This window comes from Pseudonaja textilis, chromosome 3 (genome assembly GCF_049901715.1).
Source record: "Pseudonaja textilis isolate UNSWEBS1 chromosome 3, rPseTex1.2, whole genome shotgun sequence".
Lineage (NCBI taxonomy): Eukaryota > Metazoa > Chordata > Lepidosauria > Squamata > Elapidae > Pseudonaja > Pseudonaja textilis.
In genome coordinates, this window is record NC_141992.1 from 35,189,526 (window position 1) to 35,211,349 (window position 21,824).

A 21,824-nucleotide genomic window follows, 5' to 3' on the forward strand; every position below is an offset into this window, starting at 1 on the left:
AAAATCCAGCAACTCACAGAGTTTCCAGATTATGGAGTCCTTCAAAACCATGCATTCCCAAATGCTGGATCTGATTATTATGCAGGTGTCTGCAGAGAGAAAGGAGAGGCTTAAATTCTGAACATCAAACAGTTTTTTTTTCCTTTTTGTTTGAAGAGAAACTGTAAACTGAACATTGAAGGTCAAGCGTGCTCATATTTTTAGAGAGTTTTTAAAATAATAATGAATGTAGAAGAAATATATTAAAAATTCTGAGAAATTTGGATATGGGTGTGAAATGGAACATGTCCCTGTGTGTGTATATGTGTGTGTGTGTGTGTGTGTGAGTGAGTGTGTGTGTGTGTGTGTGTGTGAGAGAGAGAGAGAGTATAAAATGGACTGTCATAAATACATATAAGCTATCTGAATTAACCAATTTTCAAGCTCATTCTGTTTAAAACTCCAGGATTTATTGTATCCCTGTTGATATCATCAAAAATATTGCTAATACTGAAAACCTTCACTATGGGTAAAATAGCCAAAGATACCAGTTTGAGTTTCCAAGTATATATACCAAAATGGTATATATACCATTTTGAGCAGACCATAAATTGTCTGACAAAAATGGCTTTAAGGGTCACAAAGCACCTATTTGTCAGTTAAACCACAGTCTCCAAACTTGGCAACTTTAAGATTTGTGGACTTCAGCTCCCAGAACTCCTCAGCTAATTATACTGGCTGGGCAATTCTGGGAGTTGAAATCCACAAGTCTTAAAGTTGCCAAGTTTGGAGACTCCTGAGTTAAACTATTCTCTTAGTGTCCAGACAAAGAAATGAAGCCACAGACATCACACATTTTTCTCTATGTCTGCTTTATCAAGTCTATATGATTTTTTTTTGATCTTCAAAATCCAAAGACAATGGCAGGGAAGGGAGAAAGTTTAGCACAGTGACATCATGCAGACATCACCAAGAAGAGGGAGAAATACAGCAGGGTGAATGTGCTCTTTAATATGCCTCATAAAGCCTTCAGATCACATTTCTTATCCTGGTTGGCTTTATTATTACAAAGTTGGAATGATGGGGTGCATCCTTGCAGTAATAAGAATAGGAATAGAAATAGGAGTATTCTCTATTGGTCAAGTGTGATTGGACACACAAGGAATTTGTTTCCAGTGCATAAACTGTCAGTCTACATACAAACTACAAAGTGGAAAGTCACAGATCATAAATCATAAGATACAATCATAAGATACAAACATAAAGTGATAAATTATAAGATACTAATAGAAGTAGGTAGTAGGAAGGATAATTGCAATACAGCCCTACCACATGGTTAGATACCATGGGAATTAGGTATCTAGCAGAGTGATGGCATGGGGGGAAAACTGTTTTTGTTTGTGTTTAGTTATTTTGGCATGCAATACCCTGCCTTGTTTATTTCTGTTTACTAAAAATACCCCTTTGTTTGGCCATGATTGGAAAGAGAGAATTGGAGGCTTTGCTGGAGTAATGAACATTGAGAGAAAAAGGGAAGCATTCCTATTGGTGATGCAACCATGTCAGTGCTCACTTACTTTGACTGGGGCTTACAAAACTGATTTGATGAGTTAGAACAGTGTTTTTCAAATATCAAAATTTAAGACTTGTGTACTTCAATTCATAGAATTCCCCAGTTCGCATGCCAGAAATCCACATCTCCACAAGTTACCAAGTTTGAAATCACTGGATTGGAGCAAAGGAAAATAATGCTTCCTTTGCAAATATTATGGTTTATATCAAGAATCAGACAAAAGTAAACCTTCTAAAATGAAATATAGCGTATGAACAATTACGCTGGTCATCCAAGTGGTCTCTAACCTTGGGGAGAATCATGGCACTATTCTGTCGGTGACAGAGCAAGTCATTCCAATCTTTTGCACTTAAGCTAGGCAGTGCTCCTGGTAAGCCTGATATTGCCACTGGTTCTGCAATGCAAAGTCCAGAACAGAGAAAGCTAGTGCTTCACAATGTGTTCAAGGAATACATGGATCAGCTCATAGCCAGTACAGTGATAGAATGGAAGTACAGTTTCCTAGTGCAATTGGATTTGTCATGCCTCAAGGGAGATTTTAACCATCAGCAGGTGAGTTCATGGAATTATAATTACTTGTGTTTAGTCTAAATTGGCATTATGAAAACAAAAACATAAATCCCATCCCACTTGGTCTGAAAGTCCAGAAGTTTGGCTAAGTATGAATTTCAGGCAGCCTCAATTTATGAGAATAAGAGTAAGCATGTGGTTGAGAAATGGAAGGCTGTGACATCCATAAATATTCCTGGCAACAAGTTCTTCTTGCCCTTTAAGGTTAGCAGAGGCAGAAAAAGGATTTGCCCAAGAGAGAAAACTCGGATCACTGTAACTTGTTATATAGGAGATTAATTTCATTCAAAAACTAAATCGGAATATTTGAATGTAAAATAATAATTCTTCACTGACAACAGAAAAACAATACACACCCCAACCCAGATGTTTTCCTCTATCACATTTTATGGGGCACGGTTAGATCAGAGTGCCCTGACATTACTCTGAACTTTTACATAAAGATCATATCGTATTTAAATTTCACGGAATCTTGGATCCCCTGTTGAAAATCCAGAGTTCAGATATATAATAATAGTAAGATGTGGCACGTGGACATATGAGAAGAATATGAGACTTGCACACTGGCAATTCAACTAGCTTTGATTTGCAGCTGTAAGATAACTCTAAATCCAAGAAGCTTCCAGTAGATGTACCCCGGATGAAATAGTTTTAATCTGCATAACATTATTCTGTAGTTAATATTTAAACTCTGAACACTGCTCTGTGACATTATACAAGAGATCTTTTACTAGTATTTGCTATTCACTTTTTCTTAAATTTGGGGAGAAAATATTCAGACAACTCTTCTTGCTATCAGGATTAATTAGTGTTTGTAATTGCTAATCCACAAAGGAAGAATACTGTTAAACTAATTGTACACACCTAGAGACAGCATCCTTTCATTGCAACTGCATTTTAAAGATACTGCTGTTACAAATGCAGAACAAGAAAAATAACAAGAGATACACACACACACATCAAATTTACTTTGTATACAGTACATAGCAATATTAATTAGAATAAAGTGAATCCATACCCATGTGAATTGAAATTGTGTGGTTATTTTGGATAATTGTTACATTGTCCTGAATGTTAGATGAAGGATGATTTGCAGAATCAAGTGAATATACTATGATAAGTGAAAGTTTCAAACTGGAAAACATTGAGATGAAAATGTCAGCATTGCTCCATCACAGAAACATAATAATGACTGTACAAGAGAATCAGAAAGATACAAAGGTTGAGCTGTTTCTGGCTTAAATTTGGCTTGGAATAGTTTGTTCTGTTTTGAAATGAAGCAAACCATAAACATTCCAGTCCCCCAAGAAACATTTTGTTTTACAAGAATCTGAAAGACTGGAACTTTCATGGAAAATGGAATACCTATCTTTGCCGCCAGCTCTGTAACAATACAAACAAAAGACTCATAATTTAAGTTGGGACAGTAAATATTTGAGAAGAGGGACTTTTCTATCATCCTTCCATCTTCCTCCTGATGTTAAATAATCTTAACAAATAAAATAACCATTGTAGTAATCCTTGCCAAGTTTGTTGGTTATGTTACAGATAGTTTGACCATTTCAAAAGTGGTCCTTGGATACATGGACTTCTATCATCCTTCACATCATTTAGGTTACTGCAGAATTTAATGACCATATTTCCTACATTAAACCAGTGGCAAATGGGATAGAGTATATAATAAGTATAATACATTAGATTACTAGAAAAGAAAGCATTTGGGATTATTCAAAAAGGAAAACCACTTTCAGAATAGCAATTTCTTATTTGTTTAGTGGAACATAAAATCCTACATATCTTGCAAATGTCTTGATTTCATCTACCTCATCCAATACAATCACAAAATAAAATCTTGTGCTCATATCTTGCCATGTTTTCAATGTACATAAACATTCTAGGTACATGAAAAATGTGACACAGCATTGTAATCTTTTATTATATAGATATACTTTGGTAGTGAATGCCAGCTTCCAGGCAAGCCTGCAAGCTACAGACAATTATTCACAATACAAACTTACTGTTCTCAATGCACATCTTTTTTTACAAGAGATGGCTCTCTGTCATGTACACTGAAAGATAACCCAACTTTAGAATATAAAAATTGAAGCACTTTAACACCCAAACCAAAATTGCTAGACTGAGGTCAAGAAAAGCAGAAATTAACAGGGATTAAATTTTAGAACATCCAGAAAAAAGGGAAATCCAAGAAAATTGAAGCAGAGTAACAGATGCTAATTCTGAAGGAATAGTTTATAAGTCTAGGAAAGAATTTGTATTAGAATGTTAATGTTTTTTACTAAATGCTCCTATCTTTTAACTCTGTGTGGAATTAAACATTTTGCTCAATAGTTCTCTAATAGTTGTCTATTGTCTATATAGTATTTCAGCCTTTTATACATGCATTTTGCTCATGACTAAATAATTTCTCTTTACAATTTTAAAACCCATTCTATCCATTTATAGGCTTCTTGTCATTTGCTTGTGGTATTGAATTTACCTTCTTCAATAGGGAACGTTGGCATTTAGCATTTAAAGTTAAAATGAGCTATTATAGCTCTTCTTGCCTTTTCTTTTTGTAAAAGTTTGATTGCATTTATTTCTTGTGAGATTGCTCTCTCCCATAAAAGGACTGAAATATTTAACCACATTTTAAAATGCTAGATGAACAACTGGTGGAATTATTGGGGTTTTCTCATTTTTACTTTTTAACCACCAGAAAAGCAGTATAGAGCAGGGGTCGCCAACCTTTTGGACCTCGGGGACCACCAAACTCATAATTTTAAATCCCATGGACCACAAATATGAATTCTGACTGATGGTGGCTTGCTGATGTTGGTGTGTGTGTGTGAGAGAGAGATATCTGATCTAATCTCTCCCTCTCTCTCTCTCTCTCTCTCTCTCACACACACACATACACACACACACAAACACAGGCAGGGGTGAGATACAAATTTCTTAACAACCGGTTCTTGGGCATGACCTAATTTGTGGGCATGGCTTGGTCATGTGACTGGCTGGGCATGGCTTATATATAAATATTATAAATATTTATATAAATATTGAATTTTTTATTTAAAAAGAGCAACTTTTACCCAAAATCAGGCAAAGCAGAAAGGCAGGTTGAGTTGCTCACAGAATCACTTAGAGATCTGTGTTTCTGCCATCAGCTATCTGAGTCTGCAACTGAGTAATAGAGCCTTCAGTCCTAACGAAGGTTCGGCTCTGCTTAAAAGCAGAGCCGAAGATATAAAGATTAGCCAGAAAGCAAGAAATCCAGTGATCTCCTGCTTTCTAGCTAATTTAAATTTCCCAGCACAGCAGAACAGCTGATGGTCGATTAAAAAAAAGGAAAAATAGCAACTTAGCAGGTAAGTTTGCCAGGTAAGGCGTGGGCAGGGAGGGTTCCCGCGGGCCATGTGGGCAGTGCAGCCTTGTGTTCCCCTGCAGCCTGGATTAATTGGCTTTGGGGGTTCTCTGGGGGGGGGTGACATTTCTCTGTGGACCACCAAAAAATTTTCACGGACCACCAGCGGGCCACAGCCCACTGGTTGGCGATCACTAGTATAGGGTACAACACTTATGCCTTTCTCAATAGTATTGTCACTGGCAAATCCTTTCAATCCAGAAGCACCCTTCAATTAAGTTTGTGGGTTTTTCTGACACAAATACAGACAGGCTTGGGTTAAGGGAGCAGCTCCCCATGGAAAATACATGATAGCATGTATATGAAAATTTAAAGGATATTTGGAAGAGGAAATTGGGGGTTTCCACTCTTCACCTTATAGGCTCACCAGTATTCCATTACAAATTCTCTTTCAAGTTATAAGAAATTTTAGGGATGTCAGGATTTACCTAGGGCTCTGTTTCCTTTGGAGGAAGACATTGAAGCCTTAATGCATTTCTATTATATGTTGTTTAAACTCACACATTCATACATGTTCTGTCTCGCCTTTCCTGTTTCCCAAAATATGAAACAGTACACACCAACTCACACCAATACAGGCAGGCAAGCTAGCTCGGACTTCACAGAGTTAATTCTTTGGAATTGATAATATTCTTGGCATTCCCACATGCCCTGCCTGCCAAGTCCGAACTTATAAAGTTTTACTCACAGAAAATCACAAGGCAGTCCACAAAAATAGTCATTCACAAAGAAAATCTGAAGTAAGGTTAAACTTTGTCCCGTACAAAGTTCCAGCCGAAAACACACCCACTTTTATCCCCTGTGGGTGTGGCTCAATGACTCAGCTCACTCTCTGACCCTCCCATGCCTCCTACATTGCTGCTCACGTTTCTCCCTACGACGCTGCTTAGGATTGAGCCAACACTCTTCCTCTTTACTCTCTGTCAGGGGCTGCTCTGATATGTTTTCCTCCTGATTAATCTCAGGCTGTTCCTCTCGGTTGTCTGATGGAACCTGAGGCATTATCAGGGAGGAAGGTCCTGGGGAGGAAGGCATTGCCAGAGAGGAAGGTCCTGGGGAGGAAGGCATTCCCAGTTCCTCCTCCTCATCTTCCAGGTCTTCTTCCTCTGACAGCATAGGCTCGGGAATCAGGGCCACAACACATACATATCATAAAATAAGAGGTTCACATCAGTTACAGTCCAATCAATTTGTATTCTTCACTGGGTTTCCCAGAAGACCTGGAATCATATAATTTCCTAAACAGCAAACAACCTGTTTCTGATTAAGCTTGCTACTTCTGATTCAGTCCTGATATTATTCTCTGGCTTCATACAAATCTATTTCTTCCCATTTTCCTTTGTTTCGAGAGCAACAGATATTAGATATCTTACCTATTCCCCTTTTATTACATAATTCTAACTCAATGCCCTGCAATTGTTGTAGAATGCAATTCCCAGCTTCTGTCACCTTCCCTCCAATCACCAGGTTGCTGTAGTGATTGTTCCCAGGAGCAAAGCATCTGGCTATGGACATCACTGTGCAGTTTGGGAAAGTACCATTTGCTCCCTTCCCCATTTAGATCTTCTAAATAAGTAAGAAAATCATCAAATTAAGGAAAGAAATGACTATTTAGTACCATTTAAAAATCTTTGTTTTTCATGGATGAGAGCCCAATTACAGACAAAAAGAGCATGGAATCTTATTTGGGATCCTGTTTCATTTGAAATGAAAATAGCCAGCCTTTTTATTATAGTAATGTCTACTATTCCTGAACTTAAACAATAAACAAGAGAGTATCTTAACTGTTCAAAATTAATTGTCCGTTACTTGTTCATCAGACCAGGCACTGACTTTCTCATTAATTATTTTTAAGCTTACTTCTGCTGGGACATTTTGTTCTTTTCAAAAACTTCTCAGAATTCATAGTTTTCTATGACAATTCTGAGATATTTTGCATCCTTTTCATCTTCAGATAGATTTTAAATGCTTTAATGGGTTTCCATATGTTTTTCAAACAATACAGCTAAATACAACCTTCCTTTAAAGTGAGAATGTACAAAATTTCAATCTGCAGAAAGCTGCACATGTCATACATGGAATAATGAAAGTTGATTCTGCTACCTTCTCTTACGAGCTGGCCTATGTAAGAGTTCCCTGGTTTAGAAAATAGCTTGTGTTGCTGTTACAGTCCTACGGAAAGGAACAGATGGAACTGGTATACATTCCCTGAATGGGAATATAATTTATTAGCACAATTTATGCCTCTAACTTGTTCCAGATTGGAAAGTGTATATTTTGAAGTTGTCTCTTTCCAGTATCAGTGGATGAACAGGCATGTAGCTCCCTCTGGACCAAGGTGTGCAGAGCAGGAAAGCATGTTACTGCACCTGGAAAGACCATATCCTCAGCAATGAAATGCAGATGAGGGACATCCAGAAGGATTAATCAAGCTGTAAATGACATATTTCGTAGAACATCTCTGCAGCTGTTCTTTGGTCTCTTTTCAAAAATGGCTATTTCAGTAACTTTCTGATTAGGGTAGTATATAAATTTATGGTGATAAGAAGCTCATCACCAGCTTTTCTCCGAAGCTCATTCTATCTGTACATACATGCATGGGTAGGAGAAGACAGATATTACTTTGCTAAGTTGACAGATTTCCACTGGGATCGCAGAAGGTATTTCTACCCAAAGCATATGCATTTTTCTTTTCTTTTTTAAAATAAATTTTATTAAATACATTATTTAAAAACATTGAACATGGTGGACTTCTTTGACATCAATTTTTGTCATTACATCTTGTATTGTATGCTCTATATCTTATATAGGTCTTACATTGGTCTTTATACATTTTAATTCCTTTCATTACATTTCAGTTAAGTCTTTAATCTCTCACATCCCTCCTACAGATCCTTTATTCCGCTTTCATTTAGCGAACTCCCTTTCAGTTACCTCCAGTAATAGAATTTATTCCATATTATATAGTGTTCTGACTCATCCTTATCTTTCAGTTCCAAAGTCAGCCTATCCATTTCAGTGAATTTCAAGATTTTATCTATCACCTCATCTTCACTAGGGATTTCTCTAGCCTTCCATTTTTGGGCAAACACCATTCTTGCCACTGTAATGACATGGATTATTAAATAGGTGTTGTCTTTACTGTACTTAAGCATATGCATTTTTCTCAGATCAACTCCCAAGCTTGTCATCCCATGATATCATTCTTTTGTAGCCGCTGTATCAATTTATCTCTAGCTCACTTACCATATAAGAAAGCCTGCCCTGAAATTGGTTTTCAGCTAGAAATTCCAGCACTCTGCAAAGACTTCAGGAATTCTTTCCTCACTTTTTCTCTCACCTTCTGGTCTTTGGCACCCTTTTTTTCTCCTTCTGGTCAATCATGTCCAATTCTTAGAGCCTGCTTGAACAAGTCCCTGCAGTAAGTTATAGAACCCTAGTAGTACTGTAAGGGGAATACTGGCTTAATGGGGTTGCCTCTTCCTTTCAACTGAATTTGAAATTTCAGTTTTATAGTATTCTACATACAAAATTTATAGTATTCTGCCACATACTGTTTTCTTTTTGATGGAAGATGATCCTCATTCAAAATGTCAAGTCGATTGAGTTTATTGATTTTCTTCTCTTTTCAATGTCTTGAGGTTAAGGGGATTTGGGTTGCTACAAGATTTACAGAAGCCAGAAGTGGACAGCAGGTTCTTCTCATTTTTAGATGCATGTCCTGAGAGCTGTTTTCTTTTTTCTCTCCATATACAGTAGTTAATGCCATTATTTTGTTACTACTGTGATGAAAACAAAGGAAACACATTGTTTCTACATTCTAGTGATTCACTATGGAATTCTGTAGTCTTTGTTGGAAATAGTGATTTTGGAGATCCATAGAAACAACAGAATTGGCTTGCTGTCAAGACTCCAGCAGTTGCTCTAATTAAATCATGAGCCTCGAGCCAAGCTTAAAAAACTTCAAAGAATTTATTAGGAGCAAACATGTTAGCATGATCTGTATGAAGCTAATTCTGAGACACGTAATTCACTGTCGCCCTTGACCCTGGTTTCCCCCCACCTCACTGGGTGTATTATAATTAATATTTTCCAACAAAGCACATTAATAGCCATCAATCACATTCTCCAATTAGAGATTTGCGTGGCAGAAATTCTGGTAGCTTAGATATAATCTTTGCAAGATAAGAATGGAATGCACTTTCGGTTGCAAACTGCTGCACTGCTCTTTCAAATTTCTCTCCCCCTCCCTTCTGTTCATGGCAACTCTAAAACAAGCATAGAAATGTTTTATGAGTTGACAGTAATAGCTTTTCTGAAATCCCATTCTAAAATGCCTGTTGCAAATTCATCATTTTTTTAAAAAGAGAAGGAGACCTATTATGATACTGTACTAAAAGTGGGAAAACAAGGACACCCAACATGGGCAGACAATAAAAGAGAGCTCACAGGAAGATATAGAAATGGAATGGAGGGATCTCAGGGATGTTGGCAGAAAAGGTGGGAAAACATGATGCTGTGGAGAATTTACTAGCTTCTGTGGCCTTCTTAAGTCATTGTTAAGTAAACTGTCTAGAGTTATTTCAGTAGATGATGTGGTATACCAACTGACTGATAAACAAATAAAACTACAAAGAATAAATGGAAGAAAAAGGAAATACTTACAATACCACAAGGCTAGTGAGGTTCTGGAAGGCATAGTCAGGAATGTGCCAGATTTGGTTGAGTGCCAATGTCATTGCTTGTAGAGCTGGCAGATTATTGAGTGCTTTGACAGGGATCTCTGTCAGGGCATTATCATCTAGCCAGAGATGACGTAAGGCAGGCAACCCTTCAAAGCTCTTTTCAGGTACAACAGAGATCAGATTGGCATCTAGGCGTCTACAAGGAAAAAGCGGATAGCAAATCAGATACAAAGAGAGATATGTTTTTATGTTCTGTTAGTTAAAAACTTGAACAAGCCACCTCAGAAGGAATATTTTGCTCAGAGCTTCAAGAGACCATGTACTAAACATTGAATAGCATCATTTGATAGAAAATAGGATGATGGGATTAGGCCTCAGAAATGGGATGGCATATAATTTCTTTTGATTACTTTTTAAAATTTTCTAATGGTGATAACCATGATGGTATTATCTATTATGTAAATTCGACTACAATAAATAAAGCTGATCTGGGCATTTTCTTGCAATAATAATAGGACAAAAAGACTAAAAAGAGATTGAAGATAGTAATAAAATAAAGAGGTAATTGATGGAGAGAAGAGAAGAAACTAGTATGGATGTATGTATGTATGTATGTATGTATGGTATTCAGCTTTGTTCGGGTATTTTCCCACGTCATTATAGTTATGCTTTTAAAGTTGTAGCAACGTTTCGGCAGAATCTCATCTGCCATCATCAGGCTTGTGTATTGTGTTCGTCTGTGAGTCAGGCTTTCACAGTCATTTCTGTTTTAAATTTGGTGCTAGCCTACCGCTGTGCCAGAATGGTTTTTTCTTCATCCTGATTGGTTGGGAGTCTTGGTCTGTGTTTATTGGTCTTGGAGTTTGCTGTGTTCTGCTTGATTGGTGTTTCTAATATCTTCTGTCTGTTTTATAGCATTTTTTTAATCTTGATTGGCTGGCAACATTGTGTTTCTTGTACTGGAGGCTTTTAGTGTAGCTTGGCTCCAAGTAAACAGACAGCTATCATTTATTAGGAAGCTAGGTTTCATCTGGGTGCCTGGTTGGGGTGTGTTTGAGCTGGAGGTATTGGGGGGGTCTGTTTGTGCCCAGCTGTTTGCTTGCCTTGTGGTGTGGAGATATTTTTATTTGTGAGTACAGGCTTCCAGATAATTGACAGTCTAGTGGAGTCATCTCTTCTATTCATGCTTTCAGGTCTTTTTTCAATCTCTATGGCTTCTCTGATAATTCTGTGGCTGGGGTTTTTTATAGTGGCTAGGGTTTTGGTGCCATTGAAGTTGATGCTATGACCTGTGGCTTTCATATATTGGAGGAAACACAATGTTGCCAGCCAATCAAGAAAAAAAAATGCTATAAAACAGACAGAAGATATTAGAAACACCAATCAAGCAGAATACAGCAAACTCCAAGACCAATAAACACAGACCAAGACTCCCAACCAATCAGGATGAAGAAAAAAACATTCTGGTACAGCAGTAGGCTAGCACCAAATTTAAAACAGAAACAGCTGTGAAAGCCTGACTCACAGATGAACACAATACAGAAGCCTGATGATGGCATATGAGATTCTGCCGAAACATCGCTCCAACTTTAAAAGCACAACTATAATGACATGGGAAAATACCTGAACAAAGCTGAATATCATACATATAAATACCTGCAAAAACTTAAAAAAACATATATATATATAAAGTAAACATGAACAACTTATATAACATATTATCTGTTTAAATAATGTTATTTTTAAAGTTATAATCACTTATAAACAACTAGTCCTCCAAATAAATAAAATAAGAGTCACAGAATAATAAACCCCATCTCCTGCCTATGATCCCAGGAAAAGAACTCATTAAGGAGGCAATTACATTGGTACAAGTATTCTCAATATTCCTTTAGGGATGGTGGCTGTGAAAATTTATACTGTATTTATTTATTCACAAAACAAACTTAAAAGAAATTATGCTACTTCTAACCAAAGAAACCCGGTTTGGTGCAATAACCCATAAAAATCACATTACACGGTTGACTTATTTCCAATTGACTACTACAAGTTAAGTAGAACAATTCTGCAATAATCTATATGCAGTCCAGATTAAGATGAAATATTTGCACTGAAAAGACTGTAATTCACTTTTAGTATCTAAGCAGAATCTATTTTCTCCTGTGTAGAACCCACATTCAAATATCAAACTGGCTAGCCAAAGTGCCTAAGTCTTGGTTCAGGGCAACTTTATATAGCAATGGCACATTAGAAAATGTGTGTTGATGTGTCTGAGTGATTTTGAAGATTTCTTTTCTGAATGAAAAGAAGAGCACAGTATTGATTCTTTCGGAATGGGATATTGCAGAAAGTTCCTGAGAATATAATGGACAGCCATGAACCAGTGGATCATCAAACCCGGATGGTAAGCAACCCAGAATCTCACTAAAGGCAATGACCTGGCTCAAATTATCCTATTTTGAATACATTATGTGAGGATTAGTTCTCTGTAGAAGGATCTAGTGGTGGGAATGGTGAAAAGGAGAAGATGACCAGCAGCAAGGTAGATGGATTCAGTTATAGTAGCAATGAGTACCTATTGGAAGATCTGAAAGCCCAGGTTAGGGACAGATTGTCAGAGAGAAAATCTATTTATGTGGTTGCTAAGAGTCAACCCCAACTTGGTGACACATAATCTATATTACACGCCATCAGGTCAAATTCTGATTTGATAAACCCAGCACATTTAGGAGCTAATAGTAATACATCTGCTGCCTTTTAGTCTTCAAAATATTTTTGTTGTGGTTTGACTTCAACTAATAACAATCAAAGCAGAAGATTAAAATATTTGGATGATCAACCTGAAGTTGGGGGGTGGGGAGAAAGATTAAAACTGCTTTGCTTTGTTGGAGACCAGGTTTATGGTCACACTAAACCAGTCATATGGAGACTTTATTTCCCAAAATTCCACTTGGCATATTTATGAGAATTCTGGAAGTTGGTCCCCATATCTAGGAAGTAAGAAAAGTAGATGCAGTAAGCAATAATGTGGTTTGTTTGATTTTGATTTAATAGGTGTAACCTTAGCCAATTGTAAGAATTCATTAAGCAAACCAAGGGTTACTATGTTATATGAACAGTTTGCCAACTAGAAAAAATAATCCAATGTTTTAGTGATTGGATGGAAAATTAAGCCTGAAATTTTGAAATAATTTTAAAATACTTTTTAAAAACAAGCTTTACACCTGGATGTTTCTATTATCTTACTGCCTATTTAGTCTTAGTATTTGTAATTAAATAGTTATTGCAGAATTCAGCACAGTTTTTCAGCCTTCTGTTTTTCCAGGAAACTGATCCTGAAAAGCTGCCCGAAGCCTTTACTACAAAGGAAATAAAGAGTGTAAACAATAATACCATCAGACTTAAATAACCTGCAACCTTGCTTCCAGAACCAAAAACAGCTTGATGTCCTTGCTGCTTGCCCACTGTCCTAAAAATATCTAGGAGAGTCTAAACTCCCAAATTATGAGGTCTTGCAAATCCAGCATCTCTTATGGAATATAAAAAACCCTACTTCCTTGGCACCAAGAAGCTACTAATTATATCATTAAACAAAACAAAAAAGCAACCATACATTCTCCTCTTTCTGCATGGTGTGATTATGGCTTCTTAAGCACTTTCTATTCTGGTTTCTACCTAGGATAATTGAGAAGATTAAGAGACAGAGTAGGCCAGTGCCAGCTTGCTCCATTTCCAGATAGAAGTTTAGTTTTTTTCTGCTACTGAGTTCCTCAGATCATGCCACAGTTAATGAGTTGGCTTGTATAAAAAGCATTAACTCTGCGGTGGGAGGTTTAAGGCCACATAAAGGAACTGAGATAAGACTGTGGGATTTATGCACAGAAGTCTTGAGCTTACTGTGGCTAGGCAATGCATTTAGGGATCAACAGCAACTTGTCACAGTAGCTAAAGCTGGACAGACTGCTCACTATGGCTACTGGACCCAAGTCAACTTAAATGAAAATGTATGAATCTGACCTATTAAACTATTACCGACATTCATTGCAGTTTAAAGCTTGTAGCCCAAGCAGTGAAGTAAAGAGAAAGGGAGCAAAACCTGCTAAAACCTTTGTGTTAAAACTATGGTTTAATGTTATGTCTAAGTACTGATGTTTACATGTTTAGGCATCAGTACTACTGAATATAAATTTGTGTCTTTGAAATGATATGATTTTCTGCTTCTAATAAGTAGTTTATTCCTGGTTTCTTTCATGGTATACATGCTTTTTAGCTTAAAAAGCAAGATAAGTAAATACGGAAAAAATAAATTATGACACTACAGAATTTAAACAATACCTTCTTCATACAAAACCCAACCACATTTAACTTGTTCTCTATCTTCAGAGCTTCCAGGTTGCCATCAATTTCATTTTGTTATCTAGCGGTGGGTGAATTTTAGGAGCGATGGTTCAATGTTCAAAGGGCATCAGATTATGGAAGGAAGACCTGTAGGTCCTTGAGCACACAACAATATGTGGGTATATGCAGATAAATATGAACAGCATGATGAAGTCTCAAATGTGCTTCTTATTGACCTCGATTAGGGAGATATATGACCTTGAACTCCGTCACTTAAATATGTACATGACTTGTTAAATTTCCCTTAATAAGAAGCCAAAGAACAGTGAAGATCGGTGATTAGTACCAGATGTTCCATATAGTGGTTGTGCCTTTGCAGCAGGCTGATAGGTCCCAGATGTTAAATACAGTAGATGTATCAGTGCAGCAGGAAGACTGACAATGGTTGCCATAGGATGATTACAACAAAGACGTTTGCTTAGAATGAGAGAAGACCACAGTGTAGAGTTCAGTAAAATACATTAATGGAAAATTCTTATGTTGTATCATCTGATCACTTTGAACCAATTTATTCATTCACTGAAATTGGAAGGTCCCACCCTAAAGGGATCTATGTTGTTTCTGTTCTGGCCATTCTAACTGCCAGTTTTTATGGTAGCCGCTATTTTATATTCATGCAATATTCTAGATAAAACATTGTTCTAGCAAATGATAAGAGAAAACTGTAGCTGTCAATAGTTGTCATTTGTGCTCCATCTGGGGGTATTTGAGGAAGTAGTGGCTTCTGTTTCCTGCTTGTCAAAAAAAAATTCTGTTAAAGAAGGCAGAAAAAATATGAGCCAAATCCCTGATTATTTGAATTGTCAATATAGTTCAAAAAGCTGAATAAATTAGTCATTTCCAACATTATAATATTATGTATCAGGGTGGTATGCTTCATATTTATGAAATGATGCATAGTCCTATTAAATATTTTTTACAATGGGGAAAATGTTGATTTTACCTCTAACGCCCAGCCGGATACTCATATTTTCTATCTGCAGCTAACTGAAGGAAACTGGTTACTGTATTTCTTCTCTCTTCTTGGTCCCCTGTGTTATGAAGTTATTTGCCCTAAGGGACAAAATGCTGATTCTGTTGCAAATATACTACCTGGGTTTAACAATATATTTTTTTAAAGGGGAAAGGGAGATATTTAGCATGATAGCCTACATATCTGATTTCACTTTAGAGTGGTACTGTCCCAAATCATTCCTAATTTGGGTCCTTTTTGTCTACTACAGTAGAGACTACAGCAGTTCATGGTAACAGATGTTTTGAAGAAACAATTTTCCATAACATTAATTCTGCTCTATTTTAACAGGTAATGTAATTTTTAGAAGATTTAATTTATGATTGATTACTAGAGCAGCTTTTTTCTGTTTCAAGACACCCATTATTATAATTGCAAAATATCATTAGATTACATGGGCATCATTTAATGGGATAGAGATGATATATGCTGTACAATGGATCTTTAATTACATAAATAATAATTACATAAATATGTAATATTTAAGTTAAGTGCTTGTTGTTACTGCAATTTTTGGAGTTACAAATTATGTAACACACAACAGAATATCAGAAAAATACTATATTACCTGTGGAAGTCAGGATTTATTTATTTATTTATTATATTTATATGATGCCCAACTGCCAGTGACTCTGTACACTGGTAAATACTCAACACCTGAAACATCAGCTAGGTTTGTCAAACTTGCAAGGTTCAACGTTGGTGACTAATTTGTGTCTCTGTGTTGTACAAACCCAGCTAATTTGGATGGTTAATGGTAATATAATTTGATTTATTTAGTCAAATATGGTTAGTTAGGATCAGCTGGAACCTGATCAAGATTTCTGCTACACATATTCCAGTTGTATGTATACTGCATATCTCCATCCAACCAATAGAAAAAAATGGAGAGGATGTAGTAATGTTTTCTCTTAAAAAACAAAATAAATAATGGGTCCCCCCTAAACATTTAGAATTGTGGGTCAGTTTTTCCCCCAAAACCTTTCAGTCAAGTCCAGTTTCTTACTTATTACATAACCTTTGGGCTTATGGCTGATTTATTTGTTTTTGGCAACTCACAATTTTTTTCAATGAAGCAGAAAACATGCTTTCCCTGTGCTCCAAGAAAGGCTTATAGTTCATAAATTACATTAACAAAACTTAACATAACTTTGCACAAAATGAGTCCCATGTAATAAATTATAGGTTCATCTTAAATTACCCCAATCCTTTCTTCTGCTTCTTTTTTTATGCTCGATAGGTTTCTTTTAAAGGGCAAAAACACATTCTATCAAACATAATTTATATGAAGCAATATTGCCCTTACAATGAGCTGTCACATTTCAAGCAGATCAAAGGTGGTCTATGAAAGCAGAAACATGCTCTCAGGCTATGTTAATTCCAAAGTGATTCTTTTCCTTCCTTCCATCACTCATCAGAATATATATGCTTATAACAGCCTGTCTGGTAGGAAAGGTTTTTCTGTCAACATCAAAGCCCTTGCCCTGCAACTTCCAAGGAGTCACTTCTTGTATTTTAATCTTCAATACTAATATTAATAATGATAATGATAATTGTCCTATTCATGGATTTAAAAATAACTTAAGAGGCCATTACTCTATTTCCATCTGTTTCCAAAGTATTTCTTCTACAGACAAGGAGGAGGAGGATAATGCAGAGAAAGTGTCAATCAATACTTTGTTTTACATATGGTGCAGAAACAGAGGTGAAGGATATTTACCTGAACCATTCATTAGTTTTTCATAATTTTAAATCAGTGTTTTGTAATATACATTGATCAGCTGATCTTGTTCCTCATCATCTTCCTCATGATCTCTTCTAACTACATCTTCGCTTGCTACTTAAGTCTTGTTAGGAAGCATAAGAACAATGAGAAAAAGGAAAGAAGCAATTTTCTATTCTTATTTTGTTATATTCTGCAGCTCTTTAATATCTTCTGCTTTTCAATTCAATAATACAAAACATCTGAGGAAAAACATGGGACTACTACAGCACTATAGTTTTAAATCAAAAGAAATATTTCACAGAAAACATATATTCAGCAATGTTTCTATGTGCATGAGAGTGGAAGACTTATTAATACATTATCCAACCCAAAAATTAGAATTTGGATAAAAGAAATTACAAATATCCAACTAGAATTTAAGGCTGAAATATTTTTGTTGGGAATGTTAAAAGGGGACTATGCAAAAGAAATGAAATATTTATAATTATAATTATAATTATAATTACGGCAGCAAGAATTGCATTGGCACAATGCTGGAAGGGTAACCAAATGCCAACAAATAATTTGATTATTGAGAAAGTTCTTGACAGCACTGAAATGGACCTACTTACACAAAAACATAGGGATAAGGAAGACTCAGGACATAGTACAGCTTGGAAAAAATGATACAAGTGGATTAAGGATAAAAAACCAGGGAATTAAAAGATAAGAATTTGAAAAATGAAGTGGTTAGATTAAGCGCATTTACCAAAAACAGGAACTGAATATTAGTAAAATTGTTTTCAATAAAAGATCACACGTCTTAATTGATTAGAAACATATACGTTTATTTTTATGTTTATTTGTTATGTAATTGTATATTGATTTCATTTGTAATGAAAGATTGTATACTATGTATTGTACAAATTTTTCTTTTTAATCTTTAATGAAGTTTATTTTTAATTTAAAAAAAAATACATTATCCAACATAGTAATATGATTTGTTCAGTTTTGGTTTAGTATGTAGCATGACCCAAGTTTGTTAATCTGGAAATCATGTGCAGATGTATTAACCAAATAATGTGTGGCTTATTCAACAAACTATAATGAAACACTTAGTGATATGTCTGGTTTATGCAATTCAGATCATATAAAACACATTACTAGAAACCAAAATCAGTAAACTACTTCTGATTTACTTTGGCCATGTCATGTGTGCAAATTCATTGGAGAAGTCAATGATGCTAGGAATGGCTAGTAGAAGAAGAAGAAGGGCAAGCAAAGAACACGCTGGCTTGATAACATCAAAACTGATACAAAGAGGAAAATCCAATAACTGAAAGAAGCTTTCTTTGACAGGATTGCATGAGAGCATTTGCCTATAAAATAAGAGTTGGACATGACTGAATGGTTAAAGAAACAAAATGATTAAGCATACTAGCTTTCTCTAAAACTGGTGTCTTCAAGATGTATTTGGACTAATATTTGATATCTGGACTGTTTTCAGAAATTCCAACCAATTTGGCCAACATATATAAGTGCAGAACTTTTTAAGAAACAGCAGCTCACGAAACAGGTTGGGAAAGTGATTTACACAAAAGGGGTGAAAAAGGAAAGTGTGCCTGGAAAAAACACAGAACTATGTTCAGACAAAAGAAAAAGTGTTGTTCCATCCATGTATACACCTGGAAATAAAATGGTTGTTCCATCTGTGTATATACCTGGAAATAAAATGGTAGTGTTCTGTTAATCAGTCTGTGACAATGATGGTGCACTGTATCTCATGTTCCCTCAGAATAGACAAGTTTTTGTGGAAGCTCATGGTGTGTTAGAACTGTAGTTTAAAAGGGATTACGTATAGTTAATTTTGTTTTAACAATACTATAAAGCACTCTGTATAAGATACCAAAGGTAGGGAATAGCATGACCTAAGTATTAAAAAAGCATTAGAAAAAAATGGAAAGATCAGCTATGCCAGGTAAATAATCACAGCAATGAATAAATCCTATTAATAGTTAAAGTTATAATGGGCCATCTCTGCCACACAAAGCAAAATAAAAGCTAAATAATTATTTATTTATATTTATAACCTGTTTTTCATCCAGGAGTTTAAAATAGGATACACAGCACTGAGCAACAGGAACACTGCATGTTAAATTGAACAGAAAGAAAACAACAAGTTTGGTCACACAGTAAGCTTCTCTTGCTGAGAGTAGACTAGAAGCTGGATCATTTTAAGTTATAAAAATATATTTAAATGTTAAAGATGCTCCTTTGGTCACAAATCATGACAAATGAAGTTAATAAAGTTTCCATGGATTGTGCCAGATTAGTATTTAGAAACATTGCAATGAAAGAAAATACAGGATTTATAACCTTTGTAAGACTACCTGCATGCAAAGAGAAAAGAAAAAGCCTTAGACTAACACATGGCAAAAATATGCATTTGCTGTACTATATAGAAAACTGTGATTGAAAGCATTATTTTCAACAGTAAGACAATCTTTCAGATACATCATCCAGATAGAACTTTTTTGCAATAGCTAAACAACCATACATACATACATACATACATACATACATACATACATACGGTATTCAGCTTTGTTCGGGTATTTTACCACGTCATTATAGTTGTGCTTTTAAAGTTGTAGCAACATTTCGGCAGAATCTCATCTGCCATCATCAGGTTTCTGTATTGTGTTCGTCTGTGAGTCAGGCTTTCACAGTCGTTTCTGTTTTAAATTTGGTGCTAGCCTACTGCTGTGTTAGAATGGTTTTTTCTTCATCCTAATTGGTTGGGAGTCTTGGTCTGTGTTTATTGGTCTTGGAGTTTGCTGTGTTCTGCTTGATTGGTGTTTTTAATATCTTGTCTGTTTTGTAGCATTTTTTTATCTTGATTGGCTGGCAACATTGTGTTTCCTCTATTGGAGGCTTTTAGTGCGTCTTGGCTCCAAGTAAATGGACGGCTATCATTTATTAGGAAGCTAGGTTTCATCTGGGTGCCTGGTTGGGGTGTGTTTGGGGTTGGGGTGTGTTTGAGCTGGAGGTATCAGGGGGGGATCTGTTTGTGCCCAGGTGTTTGCCTGGCTTGTGGTGTGGAGATTTTTTTGTTTTTGAGTGCAGGCTTCCAAATAATTGACAGTCTGGTGGAATCATCTCTTCTATTCATGCTTTCAGGTCCTTTTTCAATCTCTATGGCTTCTCTGATAATTCTGTGCCTGGGTTTTTTTATAGTGGCTAGGGTTTTGGTGCCATTGAAGTTGATGCTATGACCTGTGGCTTTCATGTGTTGGACTAGTGAGGAAGTATGTTCCAGCTTTTTTACTGCATTTTTGTGTTCATCCAGGCAGGTATTTATTCTTCTATTGGTCTGTCCAATGTATGTGGCAGGGCATGATGCACAGGGGACTTCATATATGCCTTGATTTTCCAGGTCAATTTTATCTTTGGGGTTTCTAAGGATGGCTGCTATTTTTCTGCCTTCAAAACAAACAGAAAAATAGCAGCCATCCTTAGAAACCCCAAAGATAAAATTATTTTACGATATGTATGTGTTGTGGCCCCGATTCCCGAGCCTATGCTGTCAGAGGAAGAAGACCTGGAACATGAGGAGGAGGGACTGGGAATGCCTTCCTTCCCAGGACCTTCCTCCCTGATAATGCCTCAGGTTCCATCAGACAACCGAGAGGAACAGCCTGAGATTAATCAGGAGGAAAACATATCAGAGCAGCCCCTGACAGAGAGTAAAGAGGAAGAGTGTTGGCTCGATCCTAAGCAGCGTTGTAGGGAGAAACGTGAGCAGCAATGTAGGAGGCATGGGAGGGTCAGAGAGTGAGCTGAGTCATTGAGCCACACCCACAGGGGATAAAAGTGGGTGTGTTTTCGGCTGGAACTTTGTACGGGACAAAGTTTAACCTTACTTCAGATTTTCTTTGTGAATGACTATTTTTGTGGACTGCCTTGTGATTTTCTGTGAGTAAAACTTTATAAGTTCGGACTTGGCAGGCAGGGCATGTGGGAATGCCAAGAATATTATCAATTCCAAAGAATTAACTCTGTGAAGTCTGAGCCAGCTTGCCTGCCTTTGTTGGTGTACTCTGAGTTTGTACTCTTTCATATTTTGGGAAAGAGGAAAGGTGAGACAGAACATCTTTGTCCCATACCAGACTTAAACCATCTTTTGCCTAAGATGGACCACCAACAGCAGTTTCAACAACAGCTGCAAGATGAAAATCAAACTCTACAACAGCAAGTGGCTCAATTAACAGCCCAACTTGCTTTTCTGCAGGCTCATGCAGCTCCTCCTCCCCCTCCCCATCGGAAATGCTCAGTGACTGTGCAGATAAGTTTTCTGGGCAGCCTGAGATGTTCCCGGCTTTTATGGAACAATGCCAGTTATTTATGGCTTTGAGGCCAGAGGATTTCCCAGATGACCGGGCTCAGGTGGGGTTTGTGATAAGCCTCCTTTCTGGCTC

The 21,824-nt window shown here is 36.5% G+C and overlaps 1 protein-coding gene across 4 annotated transcripts in view; it reads right to left on the reverse strand.

Moving 5' to 3' along the window:
* LGR6 (leucine rich repeat containing G protein-coupled receptor 6) overlaps positions 1 to 21,824 on the reverse strand; it is a 143,995-nt gene that overhangs the window by 38,789 nt on the left and 83,382 nt on the right. For all 4 annotated transcript variants that reach the window (XM_087929253.1, XM_087929252.1, XM_026712966.2 and 1 more), the window contains exons 5-6: positions 10,212 to 10,427; positions 18 to 89 (exon numbers count right to left, since the gene is read on the reverse strand). In XM_087929253.1, the coding sequence (XP_087785379.1) occupies positions 18 to 89; positions 10,212 to 10,427 (288 nt within the window). The remainder of the gene's footprint in view (positions 1 to 17; positions 90 to 10,211; positions 10,428 to 21,824) is intronic.